This window comes from Symphodus melops, assembly GCF_947650265.1.
Source record: "Symphodus melops genome assembly, chromosome: 13".
In the NCBI taxonomy this organism is placed as follows: Eukaryota; Metazoa; Chordata; class Actinopteri; order Labriformes; family Labridae; genus Symphodus; species Symphodus melops.
The window spans coordinates 6,009,543-6,026,437 of record NC_136703.1 but is presented as its reverse complement, the minus strand read 5'-3'; the positions used below and the strand labels follow the sequence as shown (position 1 = coordinate 6,026,437).

Sequence of the window (16,895 nt, the reverse complement as noted above, 5' to 3'; positions counted from 1 at the left end):
TCTGCTTATTATTTCTTTATTGAACATCAGAATTATTTTAGTCAAATTTAGATGAACAAGGATGTGACCTTTTGAAGGCTACAGTAGTCCAAAGGAAGCAGGAAGATGGCATGAAAAATATATTTTAAGAGTATCAAATATGGCATTATGAAATCTGTAGACAGGCCACGGAAATAGGTTGTTCATTGAAAAAAAAAATTACATAAAGGCTGAACTGCCTCAAGGCCTGCCAGGGAACTATTTTTAACAGATCTGTTTATTCAGTTTTTCACAGAGCTGCATTCAATATTACTGCCTCTCACTGTTTGTGCTCTGTGACCCACTAACTCTCAGTACAAATCCAGAAAACAAACAGTAGTGATTTGTTATATAATAAAACATCTCTGCCAGTGTTTTGTAGGTCAAATCAATGATAAGTCCTGAGAACCTGTTTTTATTGGATGAACAAGCTGCCCGGATTCTCTCTCTAATATGTATGCAGCTTTACCTTCAGTGCATTCTCCTGCATTACATAAAGAAGAAGCTTACTTCTCTGTTACAAAACATACAGCTTTTTAGTCTTTGAGCTCACAGCTGGAGGTTAGAACTGAGTTGTTAATGAAAGCTGTGAAGTCTTCTTCACCTTTTGTTTTACACAACCTGCACTCTGATGTTATTATTAATCACCTATACTCTAGAGCCCGACTGATAAATTGGCCAGCCGATAATGTCGGCAAATATCAGAATGTCAAATGACTATCAGTATCTGCTACTTTTATCACAGATATGCGCTGATCTTACAAAATGTATTCACCAATCAAAAGGCTTTTAATTTGAGTTTTATTGTATTACACTAGCATATCTCTTTCATCAACAAAGGCACTATTTGGATTACAGCAAGCATTATCACTTTACATACACAGTTACTTTCAAGTTGAGTGACCATCTGTTCTTCATTTATTAATCTTTTCCACAAGTGTTCGATAACTACATTTGAGGCATTAACACAAGAAATGTTTATATATATATATATATATATATATATATATATATATATATATATATATATATATACAGATTGAAGAAAGATATTGGCATTGGTATATTGGTTTCAGACCCAAAAATCCCATATCAGTCAGGCCCAACTATAGTCTGCTGGAATAAAGAGCATGTATGCGTATTCCTTGCAGCACTGTTGTGCAATAAGAAGCTTTTAGCCTTGTTATTTTGCAGGAAATAATAAAAAAAAAAAAATCTGGCTTGATGAAGAAAACAAAGCAGCAAAAGTACTTTGATGGGCTGTATCCTTTAACTAATGAGATATTAAGCATTTAATCTAACTACCCATTGATGATTATTACCCCTGTGCATTAGCTGTCGGTATTAATAAAAATGAACACCAACAGCTGCAGACACGATGCAGCATAGAAGAGGAAAACACCACATTTAATGACTTTTCCTGAGAATGATAGTGTGAGACCTCATGACTAATAACGTAAGAAATCCATAAGATTCTGTAAACTTTTTTCTTTTTTTTTACTCACATCCGCAGAGTTTTTTTTTTTCTTAGAATATGAAGAACATTAATGCAGAAAATGTAATTATGAATTTAATGTTTTCTGAAAAGAGTCTTTATGCCCACCCAGCATCTCTTTTGTTGATAATGAAGTCTTTGGTAGATATAATCTTAATTTCCTGCTCTATAGTAGAGCCATTTGGCTGTGTGCTTTTTTTAGTACAGCAGCTTCTCCATGTAAAAAAGGTTAGGTTTATTTGTGGGCTAGTAATTGAGCTTTGAGATGCTTTAAACAACGATCCATTAGATTCACAAGTCTCTTTTTGCAAAACGAGTTATGGCTGATGCTCACAGTGCAGTAGGACTGTGTTTATATAAATACTGTTTTTCTGAGTCCAAAACAACCCAAGGTTGTTGGAGCACAGACGCAAATAGTGTTGTGTAAATTAAACTGGGAGATAGAGGCAGAGTGCCTGTTTAGACATCGGAGAGTGTAAATATTAAGACAGAGACCGCCAAAGTCACTGTAGTACAAATTTCCTCGCTCACTTCTCCCCTCGCTCATTGCTCAATGCTTCTTCTGCCTCTGTGTTTGTTCCTTCCATCAGTACATCCCTCAAACAGGAGATTCGTCAGCTGTTCATTCTGACGGTCATGTTGTACTGTTATCTGCTTTCATTTCCTGTCTCCACCGATGAGCCTATTTTTGATATAACTCTGTCCGTTCATCCATCCGTTCGTCTCGTTCTCATGAGCGTAAATCTCAGGGATGCCTGGAGGAGATAGCTTCAATTTTGGCACAAATTCACTTAGAGTCAAGGATCATGTCTGTTGCATATTTGTGAACACAGTATCTTAACAATGCTGGTTAATTCTACTTTTTTCAATACAAGTTATACCAAGCCAACTTCTAGTGTCACAAAACAAAGCCAGTGCAGAAGTGCGCTTGAGGCTGGCTGCAATAGCCAAGGAATTCCAATAACATCCCGTATAAATCCTGTATGTAAATGTTTACTGAAGAAGTAAACATATCATATAAGGCCTGCTTCGTAAATGTTGTATTTTATCTTATCCTTTTTCTTTTTCTTTTTTTTTTTGGGGGGGGGGGGGGGGGGTATTAGAGGCGTAGGACAGTGAAGAGAGGTGGAAATCAATCAAATGATGTGGTATAACCTTTCCTGTTTAATTTAGGCCTTGTTTGGCTCTGTTTTATTTTAGGGGATATGCATTCTTTCACATATTTACATTAAACAAACACACTTGACCTCCTGGACACATTGCCATTGTCATCTGTTGATGTTAAAGAACCTAAATAAGTGCTTTAATGAGACTCTTCTTCTAATTTGTTTGTCTTTTAATTTAATCTTCTAATATCTCCTCCTCTGCTTTGTTTTATTCTGGTCCTTTTCTTCTTCAGAATTTCTTCTCATAGGTATTCTTTACTGAGGAAACCCGACCCAAATCCAATTGTGTGTCACTGTGTTTTTACAGGCCTCGTTTCCCACTGTTGTTACTTGTCATCCTGTTTCTATTAGCTTGTTCCTCTTCCCCTCTGTTTGTGTGTGTCTCTGTTTAACTCGGATTTGACGAATCGGACGAACAGAAACCACCTGTGGATTCTATAGAGAAAGGAGAAAAAAAAAACACAAACCAGGATGAGATATAAAGGAAGGGTATAGATTTATTTATTTTAATATATACCTTCTTTTTTTTTGCTGACCAGGTATGCATGACTGATGTTGATTAGTCTGACTTTGGTCCAGAGTTTCATAAATAATCAAGTTTAAGACTCAAATGAAATCCTGATATTTATAACTCAGAGGATGACTCCTAATGTTTTTTAGGGTCATCCCCTAAATTTGTATTGAGAATAACTAATATCAAGCCAAACACCTAAATAGTAGCATATCGTTTTACTGAAATTCAATTATCCTAAACAATGTTTTCTTTAACAACTGTGATATTTTTTATTTTTATCTTTTAGAAGTACCACATGCTTACATTTTAAATGTCTCGAATGGGATGCTGACTTTATTGACAATACATGTTCTTACTTAACATCTTGCCTCAGCTGTGTTTTGCATGAAGTGATAATAAGAAAATACACTATTAACACTGTTAACACTAGCATGTTGATGACATACAGTGGAGCCCAATAGAGTTGTAAATTTAGTTTTCTCAAACAGGCTCTGGCTGGCAAATTATAGAAATATTACCCTAACGTAATTTAACAATCACAAAAATGCATCAGACTGCATTGTAGTTTTGTTAGCAAAAGTAGCCAAGCATACAAATCATTACCAACATGTAATTTGTGTCTTTGTCGCTTTGCAGAACTTTCTGTGGAAAAAATAAATATTGGCATGTAAAAAATGCATATAGATCATACTGCAGTTGTTAAGAAGAAGCTAATAGTGACAAAAAGTCAAAGTGCAAATTTACTTTTAAAGAACTGCATGTCAACAATATTTATTATCAAGTCTTAAACAACACTAACAGTTTTCACAAAGCCTTCTAACATGAAAGCTCCAGCTACAGTTACACATTTGTAGCAGTGTCACTACACTGATTTTAAAATAATTGTAGTTGTTTGAATTATCAGTTTTGGAGAACGTCGAAAGTGTTGTATCATCTCATGGGAATGCTAACCAAAGCCTGCGGCTCCAGCTCCTTCTCACTTTTCCCCAGTTCTCTTCTTCTCCATCTGAATTTCTGGCTGAGGACCATTTGTCCTACTTCCTTCATGCCAGAGCTTTATGTAATGGTTCGTCATTGTTTCATGCTTTTGGTGTATTTGTTCAGCTTTCCAACCCTGTATCTCACTCAGGATCTATTACTCACTCAGTTTGTCCTTATGCTAAACTGCTTGTTTGTCTTTAAATCGTGCCAGTTTTTTTGTCCTAAAAATTCTTCACTCTGACTTTGGCTTGTTGGTTGGTTTTTACTGGAATCATTGATTATGTTGAATTAAAAGCCAACGTTCTTCACTTGCTGATGTCACGATCACAGAATTGAATTTTAGCATGTGGTGCTAACGTACTGCAAGCAACATTCACTGCATAAACCCATTTTAGCTCACTTTATTAAAGGATTTCTTGCTACAGTCAGGGTGTTAAGGGTTTGCAATCTAATACGATTCTATTGAAGCTTTTTTAAATTCTGATTAATTCGAAAAGTCCTTTAGCAGACTGTTTTATAAAAATCATCTATCCACTTCTGCTATTTTAAAGTCTATATGGCATTTTAGCTGTATTTGTTCACCATTTCGCCCATTTACCAGCAGTTTGTTTTTATAAAATAAACATGTACTGCTATTTAGGCCTTTACATGTCAGTAGTAATGCTGAATCCCAATAGAACAAAACAGTTTAGTAGGTTTGCAGTCCATACAATTCTTTGTAGGCTGTCTCTGACGTTTAAATTTCACCACTGTAAGACTTAAAACATACAATAACAGCATTCAGCCTCACAGTCAAAGTCCAGCCAGAGAAAGGGTACAGAGGACAGTAATCAGCTTCTTAAAGAGGTCCTCTGTCTTCTCTCTCTCTCTCTCTCTCTCTCTCTCTCTCTCTCTCTCTCTCTCTCTCTCTCTCTCTCCTCTTCTCTTTCCACTTCACAATTATCCCTTACTATGACTCCTAAATGAAATGTGTGAGTAAAAAGACTTGCACAAAATGTTCTTTCTGACCAAATGACTAAAATAAATGTAACCTCAAAAAGGAGTTGAACTGATAGCCTGTCTGAGCAGCAGACAGGCAGATCAGTTCAACTCCAGTTCAACCGAAAAGGGCTCATTGTTTGATTATGAGTTGGAATGTTTGTGTGAGTGAGAGATACAGAAATAAGGTGGGAAAAGGGATAGCCACCCAGCCTGTTATTCTAACTCTATGTGGCCACATGCATTCAGGCAGCAGAGTGTGCTTGTGCTCTTTCGAGAGGGAGATTTTCCGATGGGAAATGTTTTGTCTTGCAGTGCCTCTCTTTGTGGCGTGAGCCTGTCATTGGCCCCAGTCTGATGAATATTCACCAAGGTGAAAAAAGAACTTTCACACAAACAAAGTTGAAACCAATTAGTTTCCTGGGTTAGACGGACAGGTTCGCCCACACCAAATACCTCCGCTTGTGTGTTGTGGGTCTGCCTGTTTGCACCGGCAAGACACTTGAGAGGAAGAGCCACGACAAAGTGAACCATAACTAATGGATTTGAATCTTGGCCTCCACAGAGCTGCTAATTACTACTGCACTGCATCACAGCATTAAAACCATTATTACAAATGTCTGCATGGACGCCAAGGTGTGGCCTATGCTGACATCTCAATAGACTACAAGAGGACATTGTGGCAAAAAGGCTCTGGGTTCACGTTTGCTTTTCTCTTCCAGACTGTGTTGAGATGCAACTACAAAAGAGCAGGGTGGAAATTCACACCCGTCTGAACAAAAGGCGGTTTGTTTTATGTTCTTCTTGACCTCTGAGGAGTTTTCCCGCTGCTCCTCAGATCAGAACCTCTCACCTACTTTCCTCAGGCCTTCCCACTCCTTTAAGACACTCCCTGTTTTCTGTGATGTATCCTATCCCCTTCACTGAAACGTCTTCTTGATGTCATTTTGAATCTCCATTTTGCTTCCATTTGCTTTAGTCTGAAAATAGTTGAGCAGTTGTCCATTGTTCTTTATTCATGTTTTGGTTATGCTCGATCATTAGTCACAGGCAAACTAAATATCAGATTACCATGTGATAATGTACAGTTGGTTTTCACAAAAAATGCTGCCTTTTTTTAAATGAACTATGTTAAACTACGTACTGTATGCCGTCTGAACTCTTTCAACCCCTTTCACAGAAAAAAACCCAGTCAGAAATGCTGATTTCAGTTCACATGACAGTTGGGTGGGACTACCAAGATCTGCTGATACTTCCTAGAGTCACTTAACAGCACAAAAAACAATGGACAAAAAAGAGCTCGCAGCGTGTATCCACTGAAATTACATTTTCCTGATTGAGCATTTTCAAGACTGATTATCTTGTCTCATAAATAAAAAATTAAAAAAAAAGGTGGAGTCATAGGTCGACAAAATGACATCATAACGCTCTACCTCGCTGTGTTGGATTGGGTTTGAATTGTTTGAAGAATTGTGGAGCGTAATCTGTAATAATGCTCTTACTGTACATTTTTGAATTGCCCTCTCTGATATTTTTTTTTTTTAGGGAGACACTCGACTTACTTGAGATATTTTTTTGCCCCAATTACCCAGGTGTCCTTCACCTCCTCAGGACTAACCCAGAAGGACTGATGAGCAGACGTAACATATATCTGTTACAGCTGCTGTTCGTAGCAGCCAAAAAGGCAATAACATTAAAAGGTGTAAAAAATGATCACCCAACTTATATTACATACTTACATAACGGAGAAAATAACTTAGATCGAAATGAAGTTATTAACTCAAAGTCAGAGACAGATGGTAGCCATGGCTACAGGTAATGGAGGATGTACAGAACAGGTAGGGGAAGCTGTGGTGATTTGCTCATTTAAAACGCACAACATGTGCGTGTGTGTTACTAAATGTGTTTGTGTATTTGACTGTTTTTTTATGGCTGTTGGGTTTTTATCTATTGGGAAAACAATCTTTCTGGTTTTGGCTGCATGGTGGTGAGGTGTTTTGCGCCATTATCTCACAGCATGAAGGTTCCTGGTTTTGAATCCCCGTCAGTCAGGGTCTTCCTGTGTGGAGTTTGCATCCTCACGTGGGACTCTCGCTTCTTCCCACAGTCCAAAGATGTGCTCGTTCGTGTCGCTGGTGACTCTGCGTTTTTATTTGTAGCATGGATTGTGTTTTTGTTTGTATCAATGCGTGTCAATCAGCTGGTCAAAGACACAGAATCTTGAGATAAATTAGCAGTGTCTAAGCTGAGATTTGTCCGTGTCTGTGTTCATCGCTGGTGATAAAAATAAAGTTTGTCTGAAGGCCTGAGACTCAAACTGTCTTTCATTCTGGAGACTTTACAGCCAGTTTTTAAAGACTGTGACACATAATTTTCTCATCTGACAAAATACATAATGTAAACATTTTGTTCTCTCTTTTGTTTCAGGGTGGTGCGATCGCCATCTTGACAGCTTGTGAGAGACCCAGTGACTTTGCCGGAGTCGCTCTGATAGCTCCGATGGTCCAGATGAGTCCAGACTCAGCCACACCATTCAAGGTACCACCGCACTTTTCTATCTTTTCCATCTTTTCCATCTTCTGCCTTCACCAACAGAAGATTGTGAAGTACAATTTCTCGTACTTCACTGAAGAGTGAAATTGTCTTACTCCACTCAGCCCTGCTGTGGTTCATGACTACGATACTGACACCTTTTATTTTGTGTGTTCAGAAAATCAGTGTGAGTACCACTTGAGCACCATTAGCTGCCTCTCACTGAATCACAGACATAAGGGGGTCCAATTTTCAAGGCCAATTGTTGACAGGAGTGTTGTCAAAATCTGTACAGGAGAAAAGAGACTCTCTGCAATTATTAGCACATTTTAACAACACAAAATGTGTTTTCAGAATCCTGCACTCATATAAACACACCCACGGGTTGCAAACCGTGACTTTACAGTACACATGCAAATTTGAAGACTGAGTGTCATTGTAAAACCCAGGCAGATGGCGAGAAAAAATAAAGACAGAGAGAAAGATCGAAACATTCTTCAGGGAGGTGTTGATGTGTGAAAATAAACTGAAACGCTTGTCGTGTTTTGTTTTTCGCTGTTTACAGGTTTTCATGGCGAAGGTTCTTAACCACATGCTGCCCAGCCTCACTCTGGGCTCCATCGATTCCAGGTTGGTCTCACGGGACAAGAAGCAGGTAAGAGACAGAGGCTGTTTTGTGTTTTGTGATTGAAATAGCAGGTTGGGGGGGGATTTTGGGAGGTTGGGGGGGGGGGGGGGGGGGTGCACCATTACACGTACGTGAGTGAAATCAGGCACCACAATGTTTTGGTCAATACATACTTTGAACCCTTTCCAAACAGAGTAATTTCCTTTGTTTTATCATTAGATCTTTGGTGGGTTTTATTGTTTAATTTGTAATTATAAAACAAGGTGCATGTACTGTGTCACCTTCAGGACAAAGCGATAACAAGGCTAAGACAAACAATATTGTGTCGTTCAGTTTATGTTTGGTTTTGTGTTTTTGAAGTTGTTTGTTATACTGTACAGAACAGAAGAGACTAAAAACAGAGTGTGAGAAATGTCTGCTCACCTCTATTTGCACGTATCTGTGCCTGAGAGTGGCTGTCCCTCTTTCATGGTTGGGGTTTTGCCTTGACTTGTTTCCTGTCTCCTTTACTTTGCACTCACAATAGGATCCCAGATTCTGCTGCTTCTGTCTCTTACTGTCAGCTGGGGGTAGTGGTGTCATATCAGGTTGCAGGTGCAGTTTCAGTTAGACACAGATTTTATGGATTAAAAGAGAAATCATTTGATTGACTTAGTTGGTTGAATGATTAAATGGAAGAGTTTTGTGAGGTTTATTCCTTTTAATATGCTTTGGGACACTAGCACACACTTTCAATACTGATTTATCTGTGCAGTAGCTGCATTACAGTTTGAACAGTTGTACAAACAATCAGCTAGGCTGGTGACATAGTTATGCCACTCTATCGGTCATTTAATGGAGTCTTGTCACTGAGGATATAGAGACCCCAGGAAGAGTAGCTACTGTTTAACATAGAAGCTAATGGAGATCTTAATAAACAAACAAACAACACATGACATGAAACCAACACAACAGCATGTCCCCTGATAGAATTTCACCAATACTGTATGTGTGATCGATTTAAAGTAAACTAAAACAAGGATACGTTGCCAATAAACAGTATTTTACAGTTTATTCTTTACTGTTGATGCGTGTAGCGGCCATGTTGGATTTTTTGTCTGAGTTTCCGAGTCAAATTTCCAACTTCTGGGGGACGTTCCTGATGACTTATCAGACTGGCAACTCAAAATTTCCGACTTCTTAGATCAATTTGAATACACCATGAGCCCTGTGTTTCCTCTGTTTATATAGAGGAGGTGGGGTTTTAATCATTGGCTTCACCTCTATCCCATTATTATGCTGTCCATTTGTTTACAGTCTGTACTGCAAACATGAGGATACTGTTTATTAGCTTTAAACAAAAACAACAAAAGCCTGATACAAACTATTAAATCACTTACATTTCTCCAAGGAACAACGAAGCCTAACTTACTTTTACAACTACAGCTTTACATTTTCTCCTCAAAAGAAAGAACGTCAAAAAGCTTGTGTATTTTGTAACATGTAATGCATTCCATCTGCCTTTTTTTATTGCATGATGCTACTTCAGCTTTAAAGAAATCCTTACATCATTCACTCCTCTGACCAGCCGAACAGGTCATTTTGTGTCACAGCTCAGCTTACAGTTATTTATATTCAAAGCAGCAGCACATGTGGCCTGTGAGAGGCTGCTTCTGTAATAGTGGGCCATCAGCTGTGTTTATATATAAGCTCAACAGAAATAGTTTGTGTGATTGATGTGAGAGCAGATAGAGAAGGAACTTGAAAGTATTCATGTTCAAAGTCACAGAAACAGGCTGCGTGATCTGCTTTTCCAACTCTGATTTAAAACTTGTGTGATTTTAATTGTGTCCTTTTTTTGGACCGTTCTTTGTTGTGTTTGGACTCTTGTGTCTTTTCCACAAAAGCCCTCCAAAAAAAAAAAAGACATCTATAGATAGATGATTGTAAGATACTTTATTGATCCCGAGGGAAATTCAAATTGATCCCGGGGAAAATTCAAGGAATAAGACAACCTGATGGAATACAACCAAGAAAAAGAAAATCCATCTGCTTGTTAGATCTAATGGTAATGAAAATAAACGATTTATCTGTTCCAGAGGCTGCTGTGGGCTAATTATTTACTGGCTGTTTAAACGTTACTGGACAGATGATTTTTCTTGTTGTGCATTGAAAGGTCACCAGACCATGAGATGAGACTAATAGGTTCACCATAGGTTTTTGGACCAAACTGTTCTGAGGACTTTTCGAAGAGGGACTATCCTCTGGGAAGTTCCCTGAGAACTACACACACACTCTAGACTTTTTCTGTCTGCATCTGTACCACCATGTGCCCTACTTTGAAGCAGCAGGTAAAAAGGTTCCTCTGAACTGGGTTTTAGGAACTAAAATAGTTCATAGTTCCTGCAGTGAGGAATAATTAAAAAAAAGGGGGGGAAGGTTCCAACAGTTTCTAGAACCATGAAGAAGCTCCTGTGGTCTGAAAACCACGATGAATTCATTTGTATAGCTTTCTAAACTAGATTTTAATACCATCAGCATGATTATTGTTAATATGTATATATATGTACAGTATATGTGTGTGTGTGTGTGTGTGTGTGTGTGTGTGTGTGTGTGTGTGTGTGTGTGTGTGTGTCTGTATATGTATGTATGCGTGTATTTATGTGTGTGTGTGTGTGTGTGTGTGTGTGTGTGTGTGTGTGTGTGTGTGTGTGTATATTCAACATAAATATGATGTCTGTCCACAGGGGGTGACAAAATCAACACAAATCAAAAGTTCCTCACAAGATATCATGTATATAAACTACCCTGACAGCTTAACAACAGGAAATGGAATACATGTTGAGCTGATTCCAATCAGATTCAAAAAGTTTTTAAACTCTTTAAACTATTCGAAAGAACTGCAGAAAAAGCCTGAGAAGTACAATTTCATCAGACTTGCAGTTAGAAATGTTGTCTCCGTACTCCCTTCTTCAGTCTTTTTAACTTCTCTCTTGCCAGGTGGAGGCGTATAACTCTGATGAGTTGAACTTCCACGGCGGCATGCGGGTGTCGTTTGCCATGCAGCTGATGGGTGTGGCGGCGCGCATTGAGAAGGAGATCCCGTCCATCAACTGGCCCTTCCTGCTCCTGCACGGCGACGCCGACAAACTCTGTGACATCAGAGGCTCCTGGATGATGCATGAGAATGCACCGAGCTCGGACAAGAAATTAAAGGTTTGTTAAGAGTGCTATTCTATTTCAACGTTTTTCTTCATCTTTTTTTCAATGGTTGTTCACAGCTGGACTCCAAAAAATGATTACATTACATTTTATTTCACATTTAAATTTTGGTAACACTTAAGTTACGTACAATGCTTAAAAACATGAGGGAATAGTTCCAGATGGGACAACAGGGGTCATTAACTGCATGTGTTCAAGGGCCAGCTGTTTTCTTGACAGGCACTGTGGGGGTTGGGCTTTAAAATGCACTTTCACAATAACCTGTCAGCTGTCAAGCACAATGTGAAGAAGCTGGTGTCAGAGGGAAAATGTAATTTCTCACATTAACCTAATGCGAGTATTTCACCCTTGTGATGTTTTATATTCTGGGAGCCGGATGGGAAACTTTAGTGGGCTGGATGTGGCCTGCTGGCCGCCAGTTCATGATCACTGCTCCAGAAACTCCTGACTGAATCAGAGTAAAAAATGTTAACCACTGCTGCCTTTGATATGTGAACACACAGTTTAGTAGATTAAGCTCATCTGCAAAAGGTCAGTGCCAAACAGAAGCTGCAGATGGGTATGTAACAGTTTTCGAATCATTAAGTGGTGCATTTGATGAATGAAAATCATTCACTGACAGACTTGCTGGAGGCTGCTGAATTCTTCCTCCTCTGTCTCTGTGATGACGAAACCTTGAGCACTCTTTTCTCACATGGTTAATCCCGTGAGATAAGTGAAGTACAAACACTATTGCACCAATATGAGACGCGTGTTACGAATCAGATGAGGCTCCTCAGTCATCACATGTATTTGGGATGTAATGCTCCAGTAATCATGGGTCTCAAAAATAGGACAAATTGTATCAGGAAATCAGCTGATTGCAGAAAAGCATCTGTGTCCTTAACACAAATTCTATTTCCTGTTGGTTTTAGCCATGAGTCGCTCATCTCTCTGACTGCCTCTCACTCTCCTGCTCAGGTCTACGAGGGAGGCTATCATGCGCTTCACCACGACCTTCCTGAGGTGGCCGAGTCTGTGCTGAAGGAGGTGACCAGCTGGATTACAGAGCACCTCCCGGCCAGTACATCGCCACAACCAAAAGGCTCATAGAACAACGCGGGCGCCGACCTTGTTCCCCGGAAGCCTGCTTTACATTCCAGTTGTCTTTCAGGCATAACACTACTACTACACACTCTGTTTTGGGAAATACTTTGGGCCTTTTTTTGTTCTTTTTACAACAAAAGTAACTGACTTTATCCTCTGAGCATATACTGTCGAAAAAGACATATATCTCTCCTCTTTTTGTACCTGCCAATCAGCCCAAGTTCCACATATTTGAATGGATGTTGATAGCCAGCAGCATCTATGATCAGGGATTCGTCTCATGTACTCCAGGCGGTTTGCTTGTTTGCTTACCATTTACCATTCACACTAGGCTTGTATTAGACCTCTCCTAAATACGGCCAAAGTGCAATAGTATCTCCACTTCCTTGAGATGGACACTGGCAACAAATTTGAATTAGAAATGACAAAAGAAATGTAAAAAGTTATTTATATGTGCAGCAGCATTTCCTTCTTCCTCGTACATCGTTTAATGAAAAGGTCAGAGATCAGGAGCAGCAGCAGGACAGGATGTCTTGGCCTGGTTAAGTTTCAGTGCAAGGTGAATATTTAATTGTAAAGCTGAACCTGCTTCACTGTCTTCACTGCATCAGTGGATGAGAACAGATATCAGCGGAGACAGAGTTTGCCGTTTTATCCATGCTTGGTTTGAATCCATGTGTATTCATGATTCATGTTTTTTATCCTTTCAGATTTAGTGGTTCAGGAAGAAATGATCAACTCTGTCTTTTAGCCTTTTATTATATCCACCTTTAAAGTAATAAGTATCTTTGTGTTCTCAGTATAGCCACAGTATCCTCTAATTATTTGACGTGTCTCAGTGAGCCCATTGACGAGTGGAGAAGAAGAAGGAGCAGATTAACTGCATAAATCTGTCTTCTCGCTCTCTGCAGACGACAATGAGAGGCAAAAGGTCTTCACTCAGTGATCTTTGTTCTTTCGGTGCCCTGTTTGAATCATTCACTGCATCTCTAACTTCATTAAGTCCATGATGCAGTCAGGGACCCAGCTGGAGAATGAGAGGCATCTGCTCTGTTACTATAAACAGAAGAGCACATGGCCTCTGTTCAACTCACCGTTAAGTAATGGAGAGGCGTACATTAGTAACCCTGGTGGTCACTGAGAGAACATATTCTCTTAGTTGTACTGTACAGTACATTAAACAGTTGGCCTCAAAACCACCATGTAGAACTCCATCTAAACACCACATCAAGGATTTGTAGTCTACATTTTCAAGTTCATTTTAAATTAGTCTTATTTTAGTCAAATTATTTGTGAATATTGTGAGAATGTAGACCCATGACCTCAGCATTTTTGTAAAATTTGATTTAAAGCCCTGGTCACAATTGGCTGCTCAAAATCAAATTACAGTAGTTCAATGTGACTTTTCAAAAGCTGCTTAGTCCCAAGCCTTCATGGCTACAGCTCTGGTTGTGATTAAACTTTCATCTTTTTTTAGTTTTTTAAAGGTGTCAGAATCAGTGATCAAAAAGGCTTTCAAAGAAACCGTAGCAATAAAGTCACAGTAACATATATTTTTAGTGGGTATAGTTATAAGCAAAATGGGCAAATACTGAGCGAACTTTAAATTGTCAGGGACACTTTCATTAGCACTCTGATAAACATGCTTCACGGATTCATAAGCTACGTATTACAAGTTTATATGTATTATAAGTTAAATTAGCACAAGTCAAGAATGATCATGTTGTAACAGCCTCCCCTGTATCAAACACAGAGAGATCAAGACAAACAGTGAGACGTTTTGTTGGTTGACCTCAGACTTCTTCTATTTAAAAAACACTTCTTGGAAGAAGACTTGACTTTCGCCGTGCTTTCCATGTTTTTGTTTTCTTTATCATCCATTACTTCAAAGGGATTCATGCAGAGAGAGGCGGGAACACAGGAAGTGGTATCCACGGTGACCGCTACTCACGTGTAACCACGGCAGCAGGCTGGCGGCAAGGTAGAAGGCCTCCTTTATACATGTGCAGTCACCAGGGTGATTACAACAGCACTGACAGAATGAGATAAATTTCTGGCTTGTTGCCTGCTCTGAATGTACATTTCCTCACTCTTTTCTCTCCCTATCTTACCCTGTGTCACCCTATTTCACCCACGTTTTGTTTTTTCAGTTGCTGTGGTGACCAGCGCTTTGTTTTGCAACAGATTCAAATATCTTCAACTGTCAGCCATTGACCTGGTCGCCGATTTGCAAAACAAAGTTTACATTACATTTCTTTTGCTTTTTCTTTTTGAAATAATCATAAAATGAACTTACAATATCATCAGACATCAAGGAAACATGCTATGTTGAAGTGCTGTCTCAACAACACAGCAGCCAGTGTGTTCTCCTCCTGAGTTTCGATTCCCTTGCAGTGGGTTTTTGTTTTGACCAGATGAGTAGGCGGCACCCCCACATGACTGTTTTGCCCCTCTTCCCAGGCATACAGCAAACCAACAGGTGTTGCAGCGATGAAAGCAAAGTGGTTAAGATATAACATATTCTACCCAACCTAAATGCATCTTTCTAATAAGCTTCACGAACAGAAATGTGTTAAAACTGGGATTAATAATGTTGATGATTAAACACAGAAGCTTCCGTGTTAGCGACATGGCAACCTGTGTACACATCTGATCTAAAGAGGAGGGGGCGGGGGAGAGCGCTCGTCAATGTTTTGAATTTGGACTGCAGTACCTATTTTAAACACTGGGTGTCAGAGTTACATATTGGTCCTTTAAACTGCCAATCATTCACTGCGATATTTTACCAACTAAAAGGCTGCGGGAAAGCAAAATGTTTGTCCTCCTGTTTGACCTAACTGTGCTCACTTTTAAGACCCTTTTTCTGCAATTCGATATCTTGATTTTATTTTCTAATACTTGCACACGCTCACAACTTGGAATTGAGTAAAACCCGCTGGATTAAAAAAGCGAAAAAGAAGCCTAAAAAGAAAAGCAAGAGTAATTTTTATATTAAGGTTTCCTATTGGAAAGATTTTAAAAGAATGGATGAAATAAAAATGTCATCATTAGGGGCTTTCAAGGAAACGTTTTAGAAATCAGGACAATGTACATCCTTTTTTTCCATCTTGTCAGATATCAGAATACATCATTTAGGTCAGCCTCTAAATATCAGGTCACATTGCAGTTGGTGCAGAGCTTGATTGGGAAGTGAAGTGTTTTTCAGTTCCTGTGGGAGTAAGACTCTTAATAACCTCCACCAGAGCTGCAGGGGTTTATATCACGAGCACTTCAAGCACAATGGCCTCCTGATTGGGCTGCACCAGTCACAGCACACACAAAGGCTTAACATTCCCAATTGTATCTAAATCCCCCAACAGCACCCCTGCTACACAATGAAATCAGCCTCACATGCAGGATCCTATGTAGCTGTGACCTCCAGAAACTTTACCTGTCAGACCACTAGAGTGCTTAATACTGCAGTCATTAACTCTGGGGGTGAGAGAGAGAGAGAGGGAGAGATGAGGATGGAATGAGAGGAGAAGGGAGAGAAATAGACAGGAGAGAAGCTGTCAGTAACCATGGCAGCACTTTTTCTTTTTTTCTTTTTTTTCACTAGAAATGTCAGCCGCTGAAAAATGTGTATTTATTCATGGTTCAGCATGTGCAGCAGACGTTGCTGCGCTTTCAGATCTGGTTGTCCATTTTGCTGCTCTTAGAATTCCCTTTTGTGTGAGCGACGAGATAAGAGAGCAAACAATTAGCCTCATCGGTTCACAGTGAATAATAAGAGCTGAATACACTCATTGCATTCAAATTAGGTTGCTCTGCTGCTGCTTGCACTGAAAACTAAACATGGATATTTTAGCAGTTATTTTTCTGGATTTTTAAAGAACAAAATTGTTCTTTCTTCTCTGGTGAATTTGTGTATTTTTGCTCCTATTTTTCCTCTCGTTTCTATTCAAAACCCTCTTTAAGGAGATTTTCAAGATTTAATTTCTTCTCACCAGCATTTAAAGTGTGTAATCCCAGACTCAATGCTCATAAATTGTAAAGCCCTGTCAAAATAACCTCCCCTGTCCATGCCATTATGAAATTTAAATAAGCAGGACATGAATACAGTGTCATTTTGAGAGCTAGCCATGTCCAGATAAATTGATCTGTTAATATGTAATAATCAACTCGACTGTTAATAACGTCTTCTTTTTTTTTAAATTAAAGACAGCAGGTCTATATTAAGCTAATACTAAGTATTGGAGAGGGAATAATAAAGACAGGAACTTGGGCTACATTACTTTAAGGAGGGGAAATTTAACT

General features: G+C 39.1%; 1 protein-coding gene across 2 annotated transcripts in view; it reads left to right on the top strand.

Moving 5' to 3' along the window:
• mgll (monoglyceride lipase) overlaps positions 1-16,785 on the top strand; it is a 38,035-nt gene extending 21,250 nt beyond the window's left edge. For both annotated transcript variants that reach the window (XM_079358942.1, XM_079358941.1), the window contains 4 exons: positions 7,580-7,690; positions 8,250-8,339; positions 11,292-11,507; positions 12,474-16,785. In XM_079358942.1, coding sequence (XP_079215068.1) covers positions 7,580-7,690; positions 8,250-8,339; positions 11,292-11,507; positions 12,474-12,605 — 549 coding nt within the window. In that variant the 3' untranslated portion in view covers positions 12,606-16,785. The remainder of the gene's footprint in view (positions 1-7,579; positions 7,691-8,249; positions 8,340-11,291; positions 11,508-12,473) is intronic.
• The last annotated feature ends 110 nt before the right edge of the window (positions 16,786-16,895 follow it).